At 52.6% G+C, this 24,025-nt stretch overlaps 2 protein-coding genes across 15 annotated transcripts in view; one reads left to right on the forward strand and one right to left on the reverse strand.

Moving 5' to 3' along the window:
- The window catches only part of CFAP46 (cilia and flagella associated protein 46), a 96,873-nt gene extending 75,523 nt beyond the window's left edge, over positions 1-21,350 (reverse strand). For 8 of the 12 annotated variants that reach the window (XR_006345404.1, XR_006345406.1, XR_006345405.1 and 5 more), the window contains exons 1-11: positions 21,215-21,350; positions 20,517-20,641; positions 20,240-20,371; positions 19,730-19,794; positions 18,734-18,898; positions 17,631-17,754; positions 17,075-17,169; positions 14,834-14,944; positions 12,189-12,288; positions 2,718-2,816; positions 826-1,016 (exon numbers count right to left, since the gene is read on the reverse strand). Coding sequence is in view for 8 of the 12 variants with exons in the window: in XM_043926153.1 (XP_043782088.1) it covers positions 826-1,016; positions 2,718-2,816; positions 12,189-12,288; positions 14,834-14,944; positions 17,075-17,169; positions 17,631-17,754; positions 18,734-18,898; positions 19,730-19,794; positions 20,240-20,371; positions 20,517-20,641; positions 21,215-21,263 (1,256 nt within the window). In the remaining 4 variants the exon portion in view is untranslated. Of the gene's footprint in view, positions 1-825; positions 1,017-2,717; positions 2,817-12,188; positions 12,289-12,412; positions 12,545-14,833; positions 14,945-17,074; positions 17,170-17,630; positions 17,755-18,733; positions 18,899-19,729; positions 19,795-20,239; positions 20,372-20,516; positions 20,642-21,214 lie in introns of those variants that run through there. The other 4 variants (XM_043926148.1, XM_043926151.1, XM_043926154.1 and 1 more) reach the window with 4 other exon arrangements.
- The window catches only part of LOC122709072 (homeobox protein Hox-B4-like), a 32,035-nt gene continuing 20,658 nt past the window's right edge, over positions 12,649-24,025 (forward strand). For 2 of the 3 annotated variants that reach the window (XR_006345408.1, XR_006345407.1), the window contains exons 1-3: positions 12,694-13,044; positions 13,331-13,464; positions 13,552-15,679. Coding sequence is in view for 1 of the 3 variants with exons in the window: in XM_043926156.1 (XP_043782091.1) it covers positions 12,795-13,044; positions 13,331-13,464; positions 13,552-13,566 (399 nt within the window). In the remaining 2 variants the exon portion in view is untranslated. Of the gene's footprint in view, positions 13,045-13,330; positions 13,465-13,551; positions 15,680-24,025 lie in introns of those variants that run through there. The other variant, XM_043926156.1, reaches the window with a different exon arrangement.

Consider the following 24,025-nt stretch of genomic DNA (forward strand, 5'->3'; position numbering starts at 1 on the left):
CAGACCCCAGGCTGACGACCAGGTCCCTGGCTCCCCTGCTGGGAACCCTGCTCCAAGGGAGGGCTCACGATGGCGACAAAATCCACCCCTGATTAATCTCAGGGCTTCCCTGGTGCTCAGATGGTAAAGAATCCACATGCAATGCTGGAGACCCGAGTTCGATCCCTGGGTCGGGAAGATCCCCTGGAGGAGGGCATGGCAACCCACTCCAGTATTCTTGCCCGGAGACTTCCATGGACAGAGGAGCCTGGCGGGCTGTGGGCCACGGGGTCACAGAGTCGGACACCACTGAGCGCCTCAGCACACAGCGCAGCTCGTCTCCGAGGCAGACGGGGGCGGGGCAGCTCCCCACGGCCCCTCCCTGCAGCCGGACACCCTCCCAGCTGACCCTGCACGCCTCTCCTCTGCTGAGCCCCCATCTCGCGGCCCGTGTCTGCCAGGGACCGTCCTGCAGCACACCCGCCCCCGGGGGCGTCCTGCCCGGGCAGAAGAGGAGAGACACGGAGGCCTCCCTGCTCACCCATCCGGCCCCTCCCCTCCCGCGCCTGCGCCCACAGCCCGTGCCCCCCACCGTCACCCGCCACGCGGCCCAGGACCCCCCTGACGAAGCCCTTTCCCCTCGGCCCCTCTCGAGCTCAGGCGGGTGCCACCTGGGCGTCCCCGTCTGCCCTGCAGGGCCCTGCCCCACGGCTGGCGGCCTCGGGAGCCGCCACCTCTGGGGGACGCCGTGGGCTCCTGCCCTCTTTCTGGGAAGAGGAGCTGGATTCCATCCCTACCCCGAGCCTTGCCCCCCGCCACCTCCCCGGGGCCAGCGCCGGCCACCACCTGTCCGCCTGCTCCAGGACGTCCGCGATGCTGGTCAGCGGCCTCCGCAGGTGGTGACGCAGGTTGTGCTGCAGCAGCGGGAGGCACGTGTTCCACTGGGTGGCGCACACAGTGTGGACGAGCCGGGGCTCGCCCAGGCGCACGGCCCGCTGCAGCGTGACGTCCAGTCTCTGCACGATGTCCAGCTGGGCCTGCCCACAGCACAGCCGCCCGGGTGTGAGGCCGGCCAGCCCGGGCAGCCCCAGCCCGCCCCCGAGCCCCGGATGACGCAGGTGGGCCCGGCCCCTGGTCTGAGTCTGCCGGTGGACGCGGCCCGCATGATCTCTTGGAGAGGGCCCTGGCTCCGTCGGATCTGCCCTCGGACGGGCACTGCGTGCCGTGCCAGGCTCTGCTCTGTGACCCCTCTGCGCGAGGCTGCTTGCCTCCCGGCCCTGTGTACTCACGGCGCCCGTGGCCCGTCAACGGCCACTGCCCAAAGAACAGCTCCTGGAGCCTGTGCTCCATGCGCCCTGCCCAACAGACAGGGGCCGGCCAGACTCAGCCTGTGCAGTGGCCTCAGTGCCCTCCGGGGCTGCCCGGGCTCCTGAACCCAGCCGAGTCTGGGGGCCTGGCTTCTGGCTCCAGGGGGCCTGCCCTAGTGCTGCTCCCGGGTCACGGGGTTTAGAGCAGGTGTGGGGTTCAGACCCCGAGCCTCCTGACTGCCAAGAAGCATCTGTCAAAGCCTCGTGAACTGGTCGGTGCCCCTGAAGAGCCCTCGGCCGGCAGAGGCAGAAGATACAGCCCTGCGGCCCCACCACACCACCTGCCAGCACCTGCAGGCGGCCAGCAGGTAGCCACGGCCTCCCTTGAGAAGGTCAGCGCTGGCGGGGACAGCCCAGGCCCAAAGAGAGCGCATGAACTGGCCCAGAGCCCCCGCTGGGCTGCTCATCCACTGGCAGAGCTCCTCCCGGGCCGGGCCGCGCAGGGCTGGGGCAGGGGTCACGGGAGCCGGTCCAGGGAGTGGGCACCAGGGCCCCAGAGCAACGCCAGCCGCCCTCATCCTGTTCCAATGCACTCTGGCTCCCTTTCTCAACGTCAGGATTCTGTCACAGACACGGCTATCGCTGGGTTCCTTCTCTGCAGTGGCTGCCGGACCACACCCCACTGCGCTGGGCAGACAGGCTGCGGAGCTCACGCTGTTGTGGTCGCCAGCACCCCCCACAACCCCCAGTGGAACATTCTAGACAAGCCCATGGTCTCCAAGGTGGGTACCAAGGGAGCAACGCTCGCCAGGGTCCTCTGAACCTGCCTCTGCCAGGCCTCGGGGCCCCCTCTCCTCCCTTCCCACCCTCCTGCCACCCTCCCAGGGGTCTCCCCTTACCCCCCCAGGGGTCCCCACCTCCCCGTGCCTGAGATGACCTCACCACTTCCCTGGAGCCCCTCAGGCCCTGCACTAGGGCAGGGGCATGCCTGTTTGCCTGGACCTGAGTCAGGGTGGCAAGGGCCCTCGGGGGACTCGGTGTTCACCAAGGGCACGTGTTATCAGCGTGCTGAGGGTGGGCTGTTCCACACAGGCCACACGAGGGCCTGGCTGGAGGCCCATCTCATCCCAGCCCCCAGCTGCTGCCCCGGGAACAGGCTGCATGAAGCCACAGGCCTGCCAGCCAGGGTGGGCCCAGGAGCTGCGGGGCCGGGGCCAAGCGGGAGGACGTCAGCTGGCCTCAGCAGGGCAGGGCCGCCCGGCCCCCGGGCTTCCTCCCAGAGACGCCACGCTCACAGGGGAGACCGGGGCACAGGAGGCCGGCCCGTGCCCAGCAGGGTCCCTCCTCAAACCGGGTGCCAAGTCCACACACAGGGTCCCGGCGCCTGCACAAGGGCTCGGCGTCCGCTCCGGCCCCTGGTCCACAGCTTACCTCCACAGCCTCTCGGGGGTAGGTTTTAATTTTATTTTCCAGTCTTACAGCTTCCAATTCATACTCCAGGCACTCAACTTCAATCAGCCTCGCGGGGTCCTGTGGGCACAGTAGTTGTTGTGTAGGCGGAGAGTTTTAATGAAAGCGATCACATTCACTAACGTCAAAAAACATTTTAAGATATAATTCACGGACTCGGTAGAAATTCAACAAATGAAAATTAGATAATATAAATATATATATATACAAAAAACTTAAAATGTTTCCAAAAGATGCAAAGATTTAAATGAGAAAGCTAGAAAAAATTTTTTTTGTTTTTACTTTTCATAGTTAATTTCACTGGACACAGAACTTTTAAATAACTACACTGACTTCAGACAAATGCTCTGTTATGAAATCTGGACAACAGTTCCTCTCATTTAACCCCTGCTGGGGTTGGACAGGGTGCCGTGCTGCAGGAGGTGGGGAGACACAGGCCTGGGGTTTCCTGGGTGGGCGGGCAGACAGGTACATGTAACTTTCACAAAACTGCTGACCTGTTTCCAAAGGGGTCCATCCCCACCCCTCCCCAGCCCTTGTGGGCTGGTCAGCCTCCGAGTGAGCCACCTGCCAGGTGAGTGGTTGTGAGATAACAGGTCACAGGGATTCCTCTTGTTTTTTTTTCTCTCACATTTTTGGCCTATCATTGGAGCTCTCACATTTTTGGTTTATCATTGGAGCGCTCACATTTTTCGTTTAGGGTGCATGTTGAATTGATTCCCGTCCAGGGGATGAAGGGAGCCGGTGGTCACTTTCCCTCACGTGGTTGCTCCCCTGTCCGCTGTGTCCCCAGCGGAAGCCTCCGCACCTGGTCCAGGCCGCGGGCCCAAGTGTGCGGGTCTCTGATGGGCCCCGTCCTGGTCTTCCGTCTGTGTGTGTCTCCACGTCCAGGCCGCCAGTTCTTAACCGCAGCGCCTCCACACCAGGCCTACACGTTAGGTCATGCACGCCTGCTGACGCTGCTCTGCTTTTCCAAAGATGCTCTAGGTTATTCTAGGGCCTCTACGTTTCCCTATCAATTTTATGCTCAGTTCGTCAATTTCTGAAACACTCCCGCCAAGACTTTGATTGAATCGCATTGAATCTACTGCTCCATCTGGGGAGAACTGACATCATAATAATGCTGAGTCTTCTGATCCATATTATTATCTCTGCTTTAAACAGCAAGTACCTTTTCAAGTGCTTTACGTATTCTCCAGTCTCTCTCTGACTCATGTGGCCCCCCTTACTGGTCCCCTTCACTATTTGTACGGATCCAGATTTCTTCTGGTATCATCTTCCTTCGGCTGGAAAAAACTCTTGAAACTTTCTTGCAGTGAAAGTCAGACTCTCAGATTTTGTATATTTTAATAAATATTTACTTTGCCTCTGATAAGATATTTTCTCTGAATGCAAATTTTTCAGGTTGACAGTTTTTTGTTTTTTTGGCTGCACCAGAAGCACATGGGGTCTTAGTTCCCCAACCAAGGACTGAACCTGCACCCCCTGCACTGGAAGTACAGTCTTAATCACTGAACCGCCAAGGAGGTCCCAACGGTTATGCTTTCTTCATTTTGGTATTTTAAGGATGTTGATCTTTTAGCTCATACTATTTCCCAAAAAAGTCTGCCATTCTTTTCACAAATTTTATTTTTATTTATTTATTTGACTTTGCTCTTAGATGACCCATGTGAACTCTTAGCCGTGGCGTGTGGGCTCTAGTTCCCAGGCGGGGACTGGACCTGCCCCTGCTTTGGGAGTGAGACGTCTCAACCCCTGGGCCACCAGGAGAGTTCTTGCTGTCATTCTCTGTTCCTCAGTATATAATCTCTCCCTCTTCACAGACCATCAAATTTAGAATTTTGAGCCATTATTCCTTAACATTTTTTCTGTTCCCCACTTAATCTCCGCTCCTTCAGTTCAGTTCAGTTCAGTCACTCAGTCGTGTCCGACTCTTTGCGACCCCATGAATCGCAGCACGCCAGGCCTCCCTGTCCATCACCAACTCCCAGAGTTTACTCAAACTCATGTCCATTGAGTCGGTGATGCCATCCAGCCATCTCATCCTCTGTCGTCCCCTTCTCCTCCTGCCCCCAATCCCTCCCAGCATCAGGGTCTTTTCCAATGAGTCAACTCTTCGCATGAGGTGGCCAAAGTATTGGAGTTTCAGCTTCAGAGTCAGTCCTTCCAATGAACACCCAGGACTTATCTCCTTTAGGATGGACTGGTTTGACCTCCTTGCAGTACAAGGGACTCTCGAGTCTTCTCCAACACCACAGTTCAAAAGCATCAATTTTTCAGTGCTCAGTTTTCTTCACAGTCCAACTCTCACATCCATACATGACCACAAACCATAGCCTTGACTAGACGAACCTTTGTTGGCCAAGTAATGTCTCTGCTTTTTCATATGCTATCTAGGTTGGTCATAACTTTCCTTCCAAGGAGCAGGCGGTTTTAATTTCATGGCTGCAGTCACCATCTGCAATGATTTTGGAGCCCCCCAAAATAAAGTCTGACACTGTTTCCACTGTCTCCCCATCTATTTCCCATGAAGTGATGGGACCAGATGCCATGACCTTAGTTTTCTGAATGTTGAGCTTTAAGCCAACTTTTTCATTCTCCTCTTTCACTTTCATCAAGAGGCTTAGTAGTTGTTCTTCACTTTCTGCCATAAGGGTGGTGTCATCTGCATATCTGAGGTTATTAATATTTCTCCCAGCAATCTTGATTCCAGCTTGTGCTTCTTCCAGCCCAGCGTTTCTCATGATGTACTCTGCATATAAGTTAAATAAGCAGAGTGACAGTATACAGCCTTGACATACTCCTTTCCCTATTTGGAACCAGTCTGTTGTTCCATGTCCAGTTCTAACTGTTGCTTCCTGACCTGCATACAGGTTTCTCAAGAGGCAGGTCAGCTGGTCTGGTATTCCTATCTCTTTCAGAATTTTCCACAGTTTATTGTGATCCACACAGTCGAAGGCTTTGACATAGTCAATAAAGCAGAAATAGATGTTTTCCTGGAACTCTCTTGCTTTTTCAATGATCCAGCGGATATTGGCAATTTGATCTCTGGTTCCTCTGCCTTTTCTAAAACCAGCTTGAACACCTGGAAGTTCTCGGTTCACATATTGCTGAAGCCTGGCTTGGAGAATTTTGAGCATTACTTTACTAGCGTGTGAGATGAGTGCAATTGTGCGGTAGTTTGAGCGTTATTTGGGATTGCCTTTCTTAGGGATTGGAATGAAAACTGACCTTTTCCTGTCCTGTGACCACTGCTGAGTTTTCCAAATTTGCTGGCATATTGAGTGCAGCACTTTCACAGCATCATCTTTCAGGATTTGAAATAGCTCAACTGGAATTCCATCACCTCCACTAGCTTTGCTTTTAGTGATGCTTTCTAAGGCCCACTTGACTTCACATTCCAGGATGTCTGACTCTAGGTGAGTGATCACACCATTGTCATTATCTGGGTCGTGAAGATCTTTTTTGTACAGTTCTTCTGTGTATTCTTGCCACCTCTTCTTAGTATCTTCTGCTTCTGTTAGGTCCATACCATTTCTGTCCTTTATTGAACCCATCTTTGCCTGAAATATTCCCTTAGTATCTCTGATTTTCTTGAAGAGATCTCTAGTCTTTCCCATTCTATTGTTTTCCTCTATTTCTTTGCATTGATCACTGAGGAAGGCTTTCTTATCTCTCTTTGCTATTCTTTGGAACTCTGCATTCAAATGGGAATATCTTTCCTTTTCTCCTTTGCTTTTCACTTCTCTTCTTTTCACAGCCATTTGTAAGGCCTCCTCAGACAACCATTTTGCCTTTTTGCATTTCTTTTCCATGGGGATGATCTTGATCCCTGTCTCCTGTACAATGTCACGAACCTCCATCCATACTTCATCAGGCTCTCTGTCTATCAGATCTGGTCCCTTAAATCTGTTTCTCACTTCCACTGTATAGTCATAAGGGGTTTGATTTAGGTCATACCTGAATGGTCTAGTGGTTTTCCCTACTTTCTTCAACTTAACTCTGAATTTGGCAATAAGGAGTTCATGATCTGAGCTATAGTCAGCTCCTGGTCTTGTTTTTGCTGACTGTATAGAGCTTCTCCATCTTTGGCTGCAAAGAATATAATCAATCTGATTTCGGTGTTGACCATCTGGTGATGTCCATGTGTAGAGTCTTTTCTTGTGTTGTTGTTGGAAGAGGGTGTTTGCTATGACCAGTGTGTTCTCTTGGCAAAACTCTATTAGCCTTTGCCCTGCTTCATTCCATACTCCAAGGCCAAATTTGCCTGTTACTCCGGGTGTTTCTTGACTTCCTACTTTTGCATTCCAGTCCCCCATAATGAAAAGGACATCTTTCTTGGGTGTTAGTTCTAAAAGGTCTTGTAGGTCTTCATAGAACCGTTCAACTTCAGCTTCTTCAGCATTACTGGTTGGGGCATAGGCTTGGATTACCGTGATATTGTATGGTTTGCCTTGGAAACGAACAGAGATCATTCTGTCATTTTTGAGATTGCATCCAAGTACTGCATTTCAGACTCTTTGTTGACCATGATGGCTACTCCATTTCTTCCAAGGGATTCCTGCCCACAGTAGTAGATATAATGGTCATCTGAGTTAAATTCACCCATTCCAGTCAATTTTAGTACGCTGATTCCTAGAATGTCGACATTCACTCTTGCCATCTCCTGTTTGACCACTTCCAATTTGCCTTGATTCATGGACCTAACATTCCAGGTTCCTGTGCAATACTGCTCTTTACAGCATCGGACCTTGCTTCTATCACCAGCCCCATCCACAACTGGGTATTTTTTTTGATTTGGCTCCATCCCTTCATTCTTTCTGGAGTTATTTCTCCACTGATCTCCAGTAGCATACTGGGCACCTATCGACCTGGGGAGTTCATCTTTCAGTGTCCTATCTTTTTGCCTTTTCATACTGTTCATGGGGTTCTCAAGGCAAGAACATTGAAGTGGTTTGCCATTCCCTTCTCCAGTGGACCACATTCTGTCAGACCTCTCCACCATGACCCGGCCGTCTTGGGTGGCCCCACACGGCATGGCTTAGTTTCATTGAGTTAGACAAGACTGTGGTCCTGTGATCAGATTGGCTGGTTTTCTGTGATTATGGTTTTAGTGTGTCTGCTCCTTCAGGCACCCCAATTACATGCACATCGGTTTGCTTGAACTCTCAAGGGTAAATAATACTCATCACACACATACATTTTCTTTATCCATTCACCCAAAGACAGACACTTAGGCAGTTCCCACATCTTGGCTTTTGCGAACAATGCTACAGTGAACATGGGGTACAGACATTTGTTCAAGATCTGATTTCAGTTCCTTTGGATACACAGAAGTGGGATTGCTGGATCACATGGTAGCTTTTGAAAAAATATTTTTAAGGAACTTTCTTACTATTTTCCATAGAAGCTGTACCAATTTACATTTCCACCAACAGAGCACCAGGCTTCCCTTTTCTTCACATCTTTACCAACACTTACTGTCTCTTGTCTTCTGGATACCAGCCATCCCAGCAGGTGTGGGGTGATGCTCACTGAGGTTCTGACTTTATCTCCTTGATGATTGGAGGTGCTGAACACCTCTTCATGCACCGCTTGAATATCTCTTTAGAAAAATGTGTGTTAGGCCCTTAGCCCACTGTTTCCCATTGGAGAATGGTGATGATGATAAGAATGGTGATTTCCTACTGAGGTATGAGCTCCTATATGGATACTAAATCCTTATCAGATACACGGTTTGCAAATGTTTTTCTCTTGTCATAGGCCACCTTCTCATCGCGTCATTGCTTTCTTTGCTCTGCAGGTGGTGTTAGATCGATGTGATCCTACTTGCTTGCTCTTGCTTTTGTTGCCACATCCAAACAATCACTGCCCAGACCAAAGTCGAGAGTTTTTTTTTTTTCCCATGTGTTCTTAAAGGAGTTTTACAGTTTCGGGTCTTAAGATCTGTAATCCATTTCAAGTTAACGCTTGTGAGAGGCATAAGGCAGGAGTCGAATTTCACTCACCTCCACGTGGCCATTCGGTTTCCCAGCGTCGTTTATTGAAGGGGCTACACTTTCCCCATGGCGTTTCGGTGCCCTTGTCAAACACGAGCTGACGTCGTGTGCAGCCTCACTTCTGGGCTCTCAGTTCTGTCCCGTCGGCCGATGCGTCTGCGTTCACACCAGCACCCGGCTGCTTGGGTCCCGTAGCTTCATGCTCTAGCTCAGGGCGCCCCCAGCTTTGTCTTTTCTCAGGAGGGCTTTGGCTCTTCTGTGACTCCACACACATCGCCTTTGTTTTCTATTTCTGTGAGACATGCCATTGGCACTGATATGGATTTCACTGAATCTGTAGGTAGTTTGGGGTAGTATAGACATTTTAATAATTTTCATTCTTCCAATCCAAGAACAGGGGCTCTGTCTCCGTTCTTCGTGTCTCCATCCGTTTATCCTGTGAACGTCTTCTAGTTTTCAGTGAACAAGTCTTTCAATCCTTCAGTTAAATTTATTCTTAAGTATTGTATTGTTTTTGATGCTATTGTAAACTGTTTTATTTTCTCTTTCAGATATTTCATTTTTGGTATACAGAAACACAACTGATTTTTTGGATGATGATTTTTGAATCCTTCAGCTTTATGAACTTGCTCATTAGTTCTAATAGTTTCTGATGGAGTCTTTAGAGTTTTCTCTGTATAAACAGGTCATGTCACATGTAAACAGACAGACTTACGTCTTCCTTTATGACTTGCATACCTTTTATTTTTCTTGTCTGATTATTGTGACTAGAACTTCTAGTACTGTGTTAAATAGAAGTGGCAAAAGTAGGCACCATCATCTTGTTCTTGATATTAGAAGATAAGGTTTTAACCTTTCACCATTGAGTATAATGTTAGCTGTGGGCTCGTCACATGTGGTCTTTATTATGTGGAGGTATTTTCCTTCCACACACTTTTTATTGAGAGTTTTTAACATGACAGGATGTTGAATTTTGTCAAATGCTCTTCTTGCATCTATTGAGATGATCGTATATTTATCCTTCATTCTTTTAATGCTATGTATCACATTTATTGATCTGCCTATGTTAAACTACCCTTGCGACTTCAGGATAAATCCCACTGATCATGGTGTTTGATCTTTACGATATGCTGCTGAATTCAGTTTGCTGGTATTTTGTTGAGGATTTTTGCATCTGTGTTCATCTGGATTATTTTCTTTTCTGTATTTCCTATAATTTTCTTTTCTTGTAGTTACTTTGTCTGGTTTGGTATCCAGGTAATGCTTGCCTTGTAAACTGAGTTGGAGTATTCCTTTTCCTTCAACTTTTTGGAAGAATTTTTGAAGGAGCAGCACTAATTCTTCTTTAAATGTTTGGTAAAATTCACCAATGAAGTCATCTCGTCCTAAGTGTGTGTTTCTTTTTTATTTATTTTTTCTTGATTTTTATTGGGGTATGGGTGCTTTACACTGTTGTAAACATAGTTTCTTCTGCACAGCAAAGTGAATCAGCTATATGTATGCATGTATCTCCTCTTTTTTAAAATTTCCTTTGCATTTAGGTTCTCGCAGAGCACTGATTCCCTGTGCTATACCATAGGTTCTCATTAGTTACCTATATTATAACAATACCAGGGGTGTATATACGTCAACCCCAGTCTCCCAATTCCTCCCACCCCACCTTTCCCCCTTGGTGTCCACATGTTTGTTCTCTACATCTGTGCCTCTATTTCTGTTCTGCAAATAAGTTTAATATACCATTTTTCTAGATTCCACATATATGCACTAATATATTTATTTTTCTCTCTCTGACTTCACTCTGTATGACTGTCTCTTGGTCCATCCATGTCTCTAAAAATGACCTGATTTCATTCCTTTTCATGGCCAAGTAATATTCCATTGCATATATGTACCCCACATCTTCTTTATCCATTTCTCTGTTGACATTTAGGTTGCTTTCATGTCCTGGCTGTTGTAAATCATGATGCAGTGAACACTGCGATACATGTGTCTTTTTAAATTACATTTTCTCTGGATACATGCCCAGAAGTGGGGTTGCTGGGTCACTGGGTGCTTCTTTATTTTGAGGTTTTTGATTATGAATGCAACCTTCTTACTCACTGGTCTACTCAGACTTTCTCTTTCCCCAGGAGTCAGTCTTGGCAGGTTGCATGTTTCCAGGAACCTATCAGTTCCGTATAGGTCACCCATCTTCCTGGTCTCTAAAGATCCTCTTTATTTCTGTGTTATCAGTCGTAAGGTTCCTCTTTCATTTCTGATTCTGATCTTCTATTTTTCCTAGTCCAGCTAATGTTTGCCAGTTTGTTTATTTTTCAAAAAACCGTTAGTTTCATTGATTTTTCCTACTGGTTTTCTGGTCTCTCTTTCACTTGTTTTGCTCTAATCTTCATTATTTCCTTCCTCCACTAACTTCGGGCTTTGTTCTGTTGGTTTTTTGCCCCCCTAGTTTCTTGAGGCATAAATTGAAGGCAGGAGGAGAAGGGGATGACAGAAGATGAGATGGTTGGATGGCATCACCAACTCAATGGAGATAATATTGAGCAAGCTCCAGGAGCTGGTGGTGGACAGGGGAGCCTGGCGTGCTGCAGTCCATGGGGTCACAAATGGTCTGACACAACTGAGAGACTGAACGTAACTGAGGCATAAATATAGGTGGTTTATTTTAAATCTTTCTTTTTTCTTATTACAAGTGTTTTTGGCTATAACGTCCCTGTAGCCCACAGGTTTTGGTGTGTTGTGTTTCCATCGTCCTATGTTTCAAAATCTTTTTTTTCCTTTCGATTTCTTATTTGGTCCATTGGTTGTTCAGGAGTATGCTATTTGAGTTCCACGTTTTTGTGAAATTCTAGCTTACCTCCTGTTGCTGATTTCTAGTTTCACACCATTTCAGTCAAAAAAGATACTTATCATGATTTCTGTCATCTTAAATTTGTTAAGACTTGTTTTGTGATCTAACACGATCTGTCCTGAAGAATGTGCATTTTCCTTCACTGAAAGGACCTTTCTGAGGTGTCAGTTAGGCTCTTTTTGCTCAATCCCAATATATCCATATTGACCTTCTGTCGGGGTGACCTACCCACGCTGAAAGTGGGTTATAAAGCCCTACCGCTGTTGTGTTGCTGTCTGTTTCTGCTTTCAGATTTGTTGGTATTTGCCTGATACAGGCAAATGTGTGTATCCTGGGTGCACACATATGTACAACGGTTATGTTCTCTTTAATGAACTGATCCAGTTATCATTAATGACCTACTGATGCAAAAATCACATCATTTCAACCATGTGAAACGCACTTTAAAAAGAGTAGGAGGAAATTTACCAACACGCAACAGTTCAGGCCCCCTGGCGAGGGGCTTCTGAATTCCGTGCCTGCTTTTGGCTTTTTACCTCTCGATCACAACGAGCAGGAGCAGGGCTTCCAGCCGGGACTACTTACTTTGCTGTCCATCTTCTTCAGGTCTGAGAGGCAATCAGAGGCGATCTCCCAGCATTTCAAGTTCAGAGAAAGATGGGCTAATTCAAAAAGCAAAATCATTCTGGAAACAGAAATGAAACAGCATTAGGTCAATAGGAGGCAACAAGACACACCGCCTGCGAGTGGAATAACCCTTCAGCCGTCACTCTGAGGCAAGAACAAAATGGAAGAGAAAAGAATCCTACCGCGAGGGTTCCCAAACCCGGCCGCCTCGGCCCTGGCGTGGGATTTGGGGGGGCCTCCCCTGTCTCAGGGCCTGTGCAAGCGCAGCTGTAAGCCCCGGGCGGCCCCACCTGAGCCCCGGGGCAGGGGAACAGCGAGGGAGGACATTTCCTCCAGGCGGACTCCTCCTACGCCGTGACCAGGAGACCAGGTCTCCGCGGAAACCAACAGGCTGGTGCTAACGCGTGGAGAGAAACGCAAAGGACCTCCTCGGGGAGCGTAAGCAACTCCAAAAGAGAACAAGCGGGAGAATGAGCCCCCTGGATTGAAGGCTTAACAAACAACTAGCGGAATCAGGGCAGTGGCTCTGCGGGGAGACGCCGGGCTTCCCAGCCTAGCCCCCTCATGTCTGGACGTGGCGGTTCCCTGCTGGGTGGGGACCTGTCCTGCACGGAGTGGTTGGGGAGCAGTGGCCAGGACACACGCTCTGCCCGTGGGCAGCCCCGCCCAGGTGCGCAGGCCACGCCTCGCCCCCCTCCAGCGACGGTGACCCAGCCCCCGCCCACTCCCGAGGGCGGGGCCACGCCAGAGGAGCCCATCAACACTACCCCTCGACTTCAGCTGACATGCAAACGGAAGCTTCTTGCTGAAGCAGGTGAGGGGTCACGGGGGTCTGGCGGAGGAAAACCCTCAGCTCCAGCTGGCAGGCAGGTGCCGCCTTAGCTCTGGCCCCCGAGTCCCCCGCGCCTCTGGCGGCTCAGCGCTCTGCGGACACCTCTGGGCTGTCGTCACAGGCCTTCCCCCGTGTGCAGCCCCCACAGTGAGTTCCTAACTGCGCGCCATGGAGCTAGGCTGCCTGCTTTGTTTCCAGTCTCAAAGGCCCCTCTCAGCTCAGCGGGTATTATCCTGTATCTCGCCTCCCCTCCCCTCGTCCTTTGCAGGAGAAGGCACCTCCCTTCCCAGCATGGACAGGCGGTCCCGGCCCTGCGCCCAGCCCCGCCCAGCTCCACCCAGTCCGGACCACCAAGGGCCCTGGCGGGGCCTCCAGACCCAAGCCCCTCTGGCCTTCCCAGAGGTAAGAAGAGAGCCCACGAAGGTACCCATCACTGATTTTCAGTCCTTTTTTGGCTTTAAACTCATAGACCTTTTTTTTCCCACCCAGAGTTCCAGACACTGAAGCCCAGCTGGGGAGGGGTCAGAAGGCCCCTCGATGACGCCTGGAGCCTCTGAGGCCCTGGAGCTGAGGGAGGGCCTGACCCCACAGACGGCCGCTGCGAGCAGCTGAGCCCGGGACCTGGGAACATGCGCCTTCCAGGTTTGGGAGCAGTGACGGAACTGAACGCACTGGAACCGCAGCAGAAGACGCTGTGTCCTCTCGGCCACAACACGTAAACTGGCAACAGGGATGCCACAGACACGCGGGTGGGCGGCCACAGAGTCCAGGGCAGGTGCAGAGGGTCAGGACTGCGGTGGATCCAGGTCAGCGCCCACTGAGCTAGCTGCTGGGCTGGGACCTCGGGGACTCCCTGACGGGCTTAAACGTGTCTGGCCCAGCACTGGTGGGGGGTGAACATCAGCTCAAACAATTCTTATCTTAAATAAAACCCATCTGTACATCAAAAATTATTTTAAAAGACCTAAAAGGTAAACAAAGTGAAACAACTGATAAATGCACTGGAGCTGGAGGGCTCAAATTCTGAAACAGAGAAAGCTTTAGCAAGTCTACAGTAAAATGATTTACAATCTACTTTATAAAAGTTGGGCAGAAGAAATGATTGGAAAATTAACAAGAGAAAAAGTGTTTGCAGATACATGAATGACCGTTCCACTCGGTCAGCAGCAGCAGGGCTGCCTGGAGGGGTGCGGCCCAGGAGGTGGGCGGGCGCCCTGGCCGCTCGGTCCCCTATGTCCCCGGAGCCCCCACCCCCCGAAACCTCGCAAGGCCGTGCCCAGGGACCAGCTGGACCTGCTCTGAGTTACAGCTCGAGGACCTGGTGAAAGAGCTGAGCTGGGTGCATCCAGACCTCTCTTTCAGCCTCCTGCTCAGCCAGCAGCTCCAGGAACTCCGCCCGGGACGGAGCTCTGAGCAGCCCCCCAGCACTCGAGCAGAAAACTGATGACGGAAACCCAGCGGGGGTTGTTCTTCCTCCACTGGGATGTCTCTTTAGAAGGTGTGAGATGGTGTGATAACTGGAAAAGCACTTGTGATTGGAAGTCAATTGGATTTCTGAAAGTACAGTATGAGGTTTCATATCCCAAGTGCTGCCAAACAGTGCAAACTTCAGGACAAAAAAAGACTAGAGAGAGACACCCCGGAACCTCCACACGGTTGATGCTTGCTTGGTAATTATGGTTACGGTTTTGTTTTTGCTTTTCTTTCATGTTTTCTTGTAGTTACCAAATGCTGTACACAGATGGGAAACTGGAAAGACATACACACTTACTTTTCCTCTCTGACTGCAGGGAAGCGCTGGTGATTGTACTGACTTAAACGTTTATAGGTCTCCTTCAGAATTTTGTTGACATCTTCAGGTAAATCATTTTGATCCAGCTTTCTAGAATGGAGATTAATCAAATATTAAATAACCAAAAGATCCTGTCATATTTCTTTAAATTATTCTAAAACCAATTTAGTCTATGAACTTGTGTCCTCCGCGAACAGAAGGCCTAGGTAACACCTCCTGCTTTCTCTCCACCGGTCTCCTGGTGACCCCTCACAGCTCCTCTGCCCGCACCCTAGGCCAGCCTCTGTCTTCCTCTGTCACTAAGAAGGAGCCCTGAGGAAACTATGCACAAGCCATGCACCCAGACCCAGTCCCACACCAACAGCCCACCTGGAAGGGAGGTGGGGTCCTTCCCATCGGCTGGATCCAACCCAGACCAGCTTCTGCCTCCCTCTGGAGAGCTGTCCTCCCCACTCACACGCACCCGGACGTCCCCACTCACACACACCGGGACCTCCGCACTCACACGCACCGGGACCTCCCCACTCACACGCACCCGGACCTCCCCACTCACACGCACCGGGACCTCCCCACTCACACGCACCGGGACCTCCCCACTCACACACCGGGACCTCCCCACTCACACACTGGGATCTCCTCACTGGTTGGGAGCCGCTGGGATGCACCCAGTCCGTGACAAGGTCATGGGACGAGAGAGGAACCTGCAAGGCAGCTCTTCCTCACACGGGGCTGCCCCGGGGGCCCAATGTGTCCCCTCCGGAGCCACCGGGACGAGAAAGGAACCTGCAAGGCAGCTCTTCCCCTCGAGGTTGTCCCGGGGGCCCGGTATGTCCCTTTCTTCCTTCTGTCTTACTGTTGTTGGGCTTTCTGTTAATTTTTGGAAATATAATATATAGTAATAAGGCCTCGCTGGAAAAGTCCAAGCCTTTTTGGAAATGCTCAGGATTGCTCTGGCTCAGGACACGACCATAAACATCAAGTCATAAAAGAAAAGGCCACGGGTATAGTTTGGCTGCTTGCTTAAAAGATTATAACGTTCTAGAACTGAAAAGAGTAGAGGTGTTTAGATTTAAAAGTAGATATACTGCTTTAGTTTACTTGCTCCTTGGTTGAGAGTGTTTTCACTATTGCTATTTCCTTGCTGCTATTTGTTTATTGTTTCCCTTTCTTTAAACAACATGGGATATTATGGGTGTTTTTGTAAAATTAGAAAATGGGGTATATAGGATTTTAATAGAAGATTTATATTAACCAGCTTTACTGCCATTATCTTATTATTAATAGAGGTGTTTTGCTGCTTTAGAGGTGTTTTTGCTGTTTAATAGTTAATCATTGTAAATTGAGATTTTGTGGTTTCAGGTAAAGAAAAATATCAGGTTTTTCTCATGGTACTATTTTCAGAAATGTCAAACATGTTACTGTGACCCTTCCCATGTATTGTTTTATTGTCCAAAGAATTTACACTACACCTGAGATTTGTGGAACATTGTTTTTGTTACAGTGAGAATGTTAGGCCATTGAGGCAAGAAGACTATGTACGGGACATTTAAGTATAAACCCTGTAATCGGAAACGTTCTAGATGAATGCTTAGGGGAAGAACATGGGGAAAAAAATATTGACGGAAGCACAAACCAATATCTGATGTAATATGTGGTGATTTAAGGGGGAGGTAACATTCATTCTATAAAAACTGAGCTATCCTAAAAAGAAAAAGAAAAAGCTACCTCTTCTACGAAACCATCTGTGTGTGTGTGTCTGTCTGTCTGTCTACTTCCTCGCCCACGCCACTCATCCCTTGGGTACTCCTGGTGCTGCCGGGGCTGGACTTCGGCACTCACTCACACCCCGAGCTCTCCACCACCCCATTCCCCACTCGTCCCGGCAGCGGGCCTCTGCCGGGTACAGTCTCTCCCTGCACTCTGGCCCAGTCCCGTCAGGGTTTCACGCAGACTGCGACCGTTCTGTCAGTCTCATGGTCAAGCCTCAGGCCTCCTCTGGAGGGCCATCAGAAGCATCTGACGCGGCTGCTGTTCTCCGCTTCCTAAAAGCCACCCACCTCACTGCCTGAGGAGCGCACTCACCCTGGCCACCTCTCCCGAGCCGCTCAGCAGATGGAGGCAAGGTTGGGCCTGCCCTCCAGCCTGGCCGCCCCTGCACACACACCACCGCCCGGGGCACAGAGCCTCCTGGGCATCTGTCCCCCGCCCCAGAACACCTACGCTTTTAGCATATTAATCTGGAAAGTGACAGACAGGCTGATCGAACTTCTCCTTTCTTCCTTTAACTGAAGCTCGTCCATTAGTTCATGTTGGACCTGTTATAAGATGGAACAGAATACCGAGATTTAAACAAACAGTTAGGAAGAGGCCAGATATTGTGTTTAGCTATTATTTTGCCAACATTGCTCCTTTAAAAACTGCGTTTGTAACTAACAAATATATTCTCATTTCATATGCTTTATGCTTAGCTTTGCACATAATGATTTCAGTTGAATTTTATACATAAAATGAACAGGTGATGAACGCTCTTTACACACCCTGTTGCAGTGATTATTTTATGAAGTTTCTTGCTAACTTAAAAAACTCAGTGTGGTTAAAAAGGAAACCTTCAGTCAGGAGGAAGGAAAAGATTGTGTTTTGTCCTGTTTATGCTTGTATGTATGCATGTATGTTTTTATATCTCTCAACGGAGGGTCTCGGCTGTTCATGCATACGTTCTGAATGACGGCATTTAAGAAAAGGACTTCTTTCTGCATATGTGAATATTCCGACTCACCATGAGGGCAAATATTTGCCGGTATTTCTGTGGCACATGAGCCTTGATGAACGGTGCTGCGGTGGCACAGAACCTTGCAGCCTCCGCGTTCTCCCCGGCCTGCAGGTAACACTCCAGAAGCTCCCTGGGCGATACGAGAATGGTGCATGTTAAACCTGGAGAGTCACATTTTCTGCCACTAAGGTCTAATAACCAGGTTGCATACATGCGTGCTAAGTCGTGTCCAACTCTTTGAGACCCTATGGACTGCAGCCCTCCAGGCTCCTCTGTCCATGGGATTCTCCAGGCAAGAATACTGGAGTGGGCTGCCATGCCCTCCTCCAGGGAATCTTCCCGACTCAGGAATCGAACCCATGTCTCTTAAGTCTCCTGCACTGGCAGGCAGGTTCTTTACCACTAGCATCACCTGGGTTATCATATTTTTATCAATTTTCTGTTTTACAAACTTCAGAAAGATACAGAGATCGGGCAGCTCCTCACCCACGCACGGTCTGGGGCTCACGTGACTGGCCCAGACCTAGGCTGCTGGGCCCCCACTCGCAAAGGTATAGGGGCCTGTCCAGCTGTGATTCTGAGAACCTCAAACAACAGCCTTCAGAGAAAGAGGATGGTTTTACTGATTTTCTGTTAAAGCTTCCCCAAACTTCCATAAAAGGTGAGAAACACCTGCAGACTCTGGATTACAACTTCAGGGCTGGCCCTCTGGGCCCTCCCGGCATCCACGCAGTCGCTGGCCACACACAGCGCCCCCCAAATACAGGAGAGAGTCACCAAGTGCCTTTCAGCCTGCCCTGCCAGCCGGGACCATCTGCTGGCTCCACAGGGCCATCCGTCCCGGGGCTGACGTACTGGAGGCAAGCTTCCCTAGACAGGGCACGCATTCTTGCTGGGTTGTCTGTTGCTAGAATGTCTACTTTCACACTTTCTTTATTTCCTGGGTTTTGAGTAGAAGCATGCTTCCTGTGGTAACGCCAGTCTGCTCGGGACACCGTGGTGCCTTCCGCAGAGTTCAGCAACTTCTGCGGACAAGACGCCCCAAACCTGGTTCCAAGTTCAGACAAGGGAGCAGTGAGGGGCCGGCGGGCGGGGGAGGGGCGACTCACAGCATCAGCTCTGCCTGCCACTCCTTGTCCTCCTCCTCCGTCTGACTGAGCACGCTCACCAGCTGGGCCAGGCTGGGGACCAGGTGCTGGCGGTAGCCAGGCTTCAGGAAGGGCCTCACCATCCGCCAGTAGAGCACGGAGGCGTTGTACACCAGGAAGTAATACCTGCGGGGGCGGGGACGGACGGTGAGGCCCCGGGCGCCGGCCCGGGGGCCAGAGGGAACCGGCTCTGTGCTCAGCAGTGCGGCAGCCCCGCTCCAGCTCAGACCCAGCCTCGACCGAGGGCACAGCCCTGACCAGGCCCCTCCCCGAGGCGCCCACCCCTCGGGCTCCGGGGCTCCAGGGCACCGTCTGCCCTCAGAGCTTCGGCTCGGGGTTAGGCTTCGCCCCCCAGACATCCCTGCTGAGGAAGGGTCCTCGGGCTGGGCCCTGTATCCCCGGCACGGAGGAGGCTGTCCGCGAATAATCCTAGGCTGACACGCATCTCCTAGGGCTGAATGTGTCCTACTCAGATACGTTGTGTCAACACCAGTTTGTATGCAGACTTAACAATTTCAGTAATACTTCTTTTTGATGATGTATTAACTAAGTGGAAAACTGTGCCGGCGTTCCAGGAGAATCACCCCTCCAGACACAAGGCCTTGGGCCAGGGGGCGTACAGGACTGCGGGGGGAGGGCAGGGAGGGGCCCAGTGCCTGCCCCCCAGAGAGGATGGAAAAGGAGACTCCTGGGGACCGGCCAAGGGTGAGGCTGCCACAGGGACAGCAAGCAAAGGTCATCTGCGGGTCACAGAATTTGCACAGGAAAGAGGGTGCAGCCCGGGCAGAGCTGAGCACGCGGCCCAGCTCCAACGTTAGGAGACCTGCGCGCACAGCCAGAGCTGCAGTAAAGCACAAACAAAAGAAAACAAAACCCTGTCACCTACACAGACAGAACCACCTGCCAAATTCTGGCTCCAAACCTTTCAATTAGAAATGGCCAATCCATCATGCCCACCTTGGTTCTCCTTTGGCAAAGTTGATTGCCTTCATGTACTGAGTCACACAATTTTCAAATTCCTCCTAAAACAATACAAAGAATGCACAATTAGGTCGAACGGCCAGCCCCCTCCCTGAAAGCCCACCCCCTGCCCCCCGGTGAGCGGGCATGACCACAGCACTAGGACGCAAAGGTCAGAGGTCAAAAGGACACAAGCCAGACCCCAGAGCTTAGGGAACAGCACAGATGGAAATGCAGCGTCGCACTCCACTGAAGATGAGCCCGGTCACCCAGCTCCCAACAAAACCACGCTGGAGGTGGGGGCGAGATGTGGAACTCTGAGGAGAATCAAAGGGACTCGGGGGAATACAGCGGGGCCAGCGATAACGTATTCATCTCAGGACGGCAGAGGAGCTACGCATGCCCTTCGCCGTCAGCAGACTCAAGGTTGTGTACTCCAAGGCTTCGTCACTTAAAAGGAAGAGAATCAGGGGGACCCAGCACGCGGGGCTCAGGGCTGCCTCTCACCAGGTTTTCCGTGGACTTGGGGGCACACAGCTGGGCCCTGCACAGGTGCGCCCGGCCCAGAAACTGGGTGACCGGCCCCTTCACCTTGAAGTACATCTGGATGCAGTCCTCACTCACCTCCCGCTGCCCCATCTGTGTGAGAACAGAGACCCCGAGAGGCTGGGAGGCTGAGCAGCCCTTGGACCACTCACCAGGGGCCCCACTTCCCAATTCCAGTGAAAACCAGGAGATCGGGGTCCCCTGAAGCTGCGTCCCTAAGAGCCCTGGGACCAATCACCTTCAGGGCCTGCTCTGCACATAAGACAAACAGGTCGGGGCTGAAGCTCTCTGTGGGGTCGAACTCGGACTTGCCCAGGTTGGCGGACTTAATCAACTGGTAAGCCCTCTTCAGAGCGTCAGCGTCTACCAGGAGAGGAGTGAGGAAGACGCGGTCATCAAGCGGCCACCGCGCCGCAGAGCAGCCGTGGGGACGGTCAGGAGGCCCAGGACCGGGCCGGAGTCGGGCAGGCTGGGCCCCGCTGGTACGCCCCTCTCCAGGCGAGGAGCCCAGGGGCAAGGTGCTCCGAGACCAGCCCCGAGAACCCCGCGGCAGCCCTGCGGCTCGGGCTTCGGGAGCCCCGCGAGGTGAGTGATTCTGAGGAACAGTTGGAAAAAACGAAAGCTTTCCTTTAAAAAGGCGCCTCAGTTTGCCCAGGTCAGACACATCCTCGAAGTGATGGCTTCAAGGGGTCACTGGATCAGGTAGGGCGGGGGTCAACAGGGTAGGGAGGGGGTTCTGGTGGGCCCCGGGGTCTCCCCATGGGCTGGGATTCAGCGAGTCCCCGGGCCTCCCCGGGGGCGGGGGACGGGCGGGTTCTGGGGTCTCCCGGGGGCAGGGATCCCCGGGTCCCGGGGTCTCCCCAGGGGTTGGGATCCAGTAGGTCCCGGAGTCCTCCCGGGGGTGGGGGTCAGGGGGTCTCGACCTCCCCCGCCCACCCTGTTGGCTCTCGGCGCGGGCCAGCTCCTGCGTTATGACCAGGTCCATGGCGCCGGTGTCCGAGGTCCCCACTGCCCGAGGTCGGTTGGTTTTCTCTCCGCTGGGCCTCGGGGTTGCCTAGCGACGGAGATGGACGCGAGACTACGGGTCGGCGGCGGGACCAGACTTGTCCGGAGGCGCATCGCGCCGGCGCCCACCAGCCCCGCGGAGAGGGCCTGGGGAGGGGTCTGGGGAGGGGCCTTGGGAGGAGCCGGGGCGGGGGCCGGTGGAGGGGGGAGCGGGCCGGGCGGAGCCGGGACCGCACCCTCGCCGGCGGGTCCACAGCCCTGCCCCCGCCGCTGCCCACGCTCCTGGCTGGGCTGCAGACCGCAGCTGCCCCCGGGCCGCGCTGGATTCTGGGGGTCCCGGTTGGGTGTCGCTGATCCAAGATGCCTCAGCTTCCGGCCCTGGCCCTCGCCTGAGTCCCTCCTGCTGCTGCTGCTGCTAAGTCACTTCAGTCGTGTCCGACTCTGCGATCCCATTGACGTCAGCCCACCAGGCTCCCCCGTCCCTGGGATTCTCCAGGCAAGAACACCGGAGTGGGTTGCCATTTCCTTCTCCAATGCGTGAAAGTGAAAGTGAAGTCGCTCAGTCGTGTCCGACTCTTAGCGACCCCATAGACAGCAGCCTACTAGGCTCCTCCATCCATGGGATTTTCCAGGCAAGAGTACTGGAGTGGGGTGCCATTGCCTTCTCTGTGAGCCCCTCCTAGCCCCCCAGAAAGTGGCCCTGTTCCTCAGCATGTTCACTCATGTGTCCTGCAAACAGTTCTGTGACCCCTGCTGCTCCCTGGGGCTGATCTGGGCCTGCGGGGTGGACGGGCCGCCCCCGTGGGGGAGGACACGACACCCTCATGAGTATCTGTGCGCCCCGCCCTGCAGGGGAAGCAGGGAGCCTGCCCTTGGTAGAGAAGATCCATCCCTGGAAGGGCGTTGGGGGAATGCCCAAGTTCAGGGCAGATGTGCTGAGGTCTGAAAGAGGAGCCAGTGCTGGACAGAGGAGGGGTGAGGACGCCAAGGGAGTACCTCTGCTGAGGTCTGGAGGGCGGGGACAGGAGAGGCCACCGGCAGGGCAGGTTCCCCTTCCTACCAACTGAAAGGGTGTGCGTGGGTCTGAGCATGTTCCTGGCCCCAGGGGAAGACTGATGAGAGGGCACGGGTGAGGAGTGTCGCCCACCGGCAGGCCCGCAGGCTGAGGGCAGGAACAGAGCGCAGTCAGTGATGGCTGTGGGGCTGGGGAGGGCCCGGGGCCCACAGCAGAGACTGCACACCCAGGAGGTGGATGGGGCATGGGGTCGCCCCGGGACACCCTGGGAAAGGGTGGGTGCTGGGAGACTCGGGGGTGGCAGGCCTTCTGTCTGGGACAGGTGCATCAGGGCCGAAATTTGTGGGAGGAGAGGTCAGGGCTGGAGGTGCAGGCCTGTAGGGAGGTGCGCAGAGGGGATGGGGTGCTGGTGAGATTGCAGAGGGGGAGCGGGATCCCAAGGTAGCCCTGGAGACCCCTGAGCCTCAGGCAGCAGGAAGAACTTCAGGGAGACGGAGGGGAGACTGGAGAGGTGGACAGGACGCCATGCAGGGCTGAGTCGGGGAGCCAGGGGAAGGGGCAGGGAGGGGTCAGCCAGTCACACGAGGCCCAGATGGTGGTGAGGTCAGCTCCGAGAAGTCCTGTCCGGTTTAACAGCACCCAGGAGGAGGCCAGTGGCTCAGGAATGGCGTGTCTCTAATAGGGCAGCAGGGGGTGGGGGTGGCGCGGGTGGGAGAGTGAGCATGGGGAGGAGTGGGAGGGAAAGACTTGGATCCATAATTCTGTCCAGAAGTCCGGCTCCTAATGGGGAGGTGATGTGGGGCCTTTGGGGTCTGGGGAGGGGTCTTTTAAAGGTTTATAAGACAACTGAGCACTTTTCAAGTTGATGGGCTTTTATCCATAAACAAAGTGATCATGGAAGTTAAAAACCCTGTGGTATCTCCAGAACACTGCACCTAGCAGAACCAGCACCGCGGCGGATGGCCCTAGCAGGACCAGCGCCACGGCGGAGGGCGACCGTGTGCCCTGACAGCCAGCAGAGGAGGGCAGAGATGGAGCGTTCTAGCAGGACCGGCGCCACGGCGGAGGGCGACCGTGTGCCCTGACGGCCAGCAGAGGAGGGCAGAGATGGAGCGTTCTAGCAGGACCAGCGCCATGGCGGAGGGCGACCGTGTGCCCTGACGGCCAGCAGAGGAGGGCAGAGATGGAGTGTTCTAGTAGGACCAGCGCCCCGGCGGAGGGCGACTGTGCCCTGACAGCCAGCAGAGAAGGGCAGAGATGGGGCATTTAAAACAGCATCAAAACCAACTACTGTGGAATAAATTTAACAAAAGGTGTGTTAGTACTGATCCACGGAAAACTAGAAGCCCCCGTGAACCCCAAGCTCGTGAACCAGGGCTGACCTGTGACCCATCCTTCTCTCCAGCCTGATCTTTCCTCTTGGCACAATCTCAGAGTCCCAGCAGCCTTTTGGAAATTGGCGGTGATTCTGAAGTTTACATGGAAATACAAAGGGCCTGGAATGGCCGAGATCGCCTTGAGGAAGAACAACAAAGGTGGGGGGCACGCCTGGATTTGGAGACTTACTCTAAAGCCGGGGTGTTTCGGACAGTGTCGTGTTGGTGAAAGACAGACAAATAGACGACAGGACAGACAGTTGAGAACTGAGCCACATGCGCTTGCCAGATGTGCCATTACGAGAGGGAAAGGCGAGTCTAGGCAATAAGGATGCCAGTACAGCTGGGCAG

The sequence above is a fragment of the Cervus elaphus genome, chromosome 15 (assembly GCF_910594005.1).
Source record: "Cervus elaphus chromosome 15, mCerEla1.1, whole genome shotgun sequence".
Taxonomy (NCBI): domain Eukaryota; kingdom Metazoa; phylum Chordata; class Mammalia; order Artiodactyla; family Cervidae; genus Cervus; species Cervus elaphus.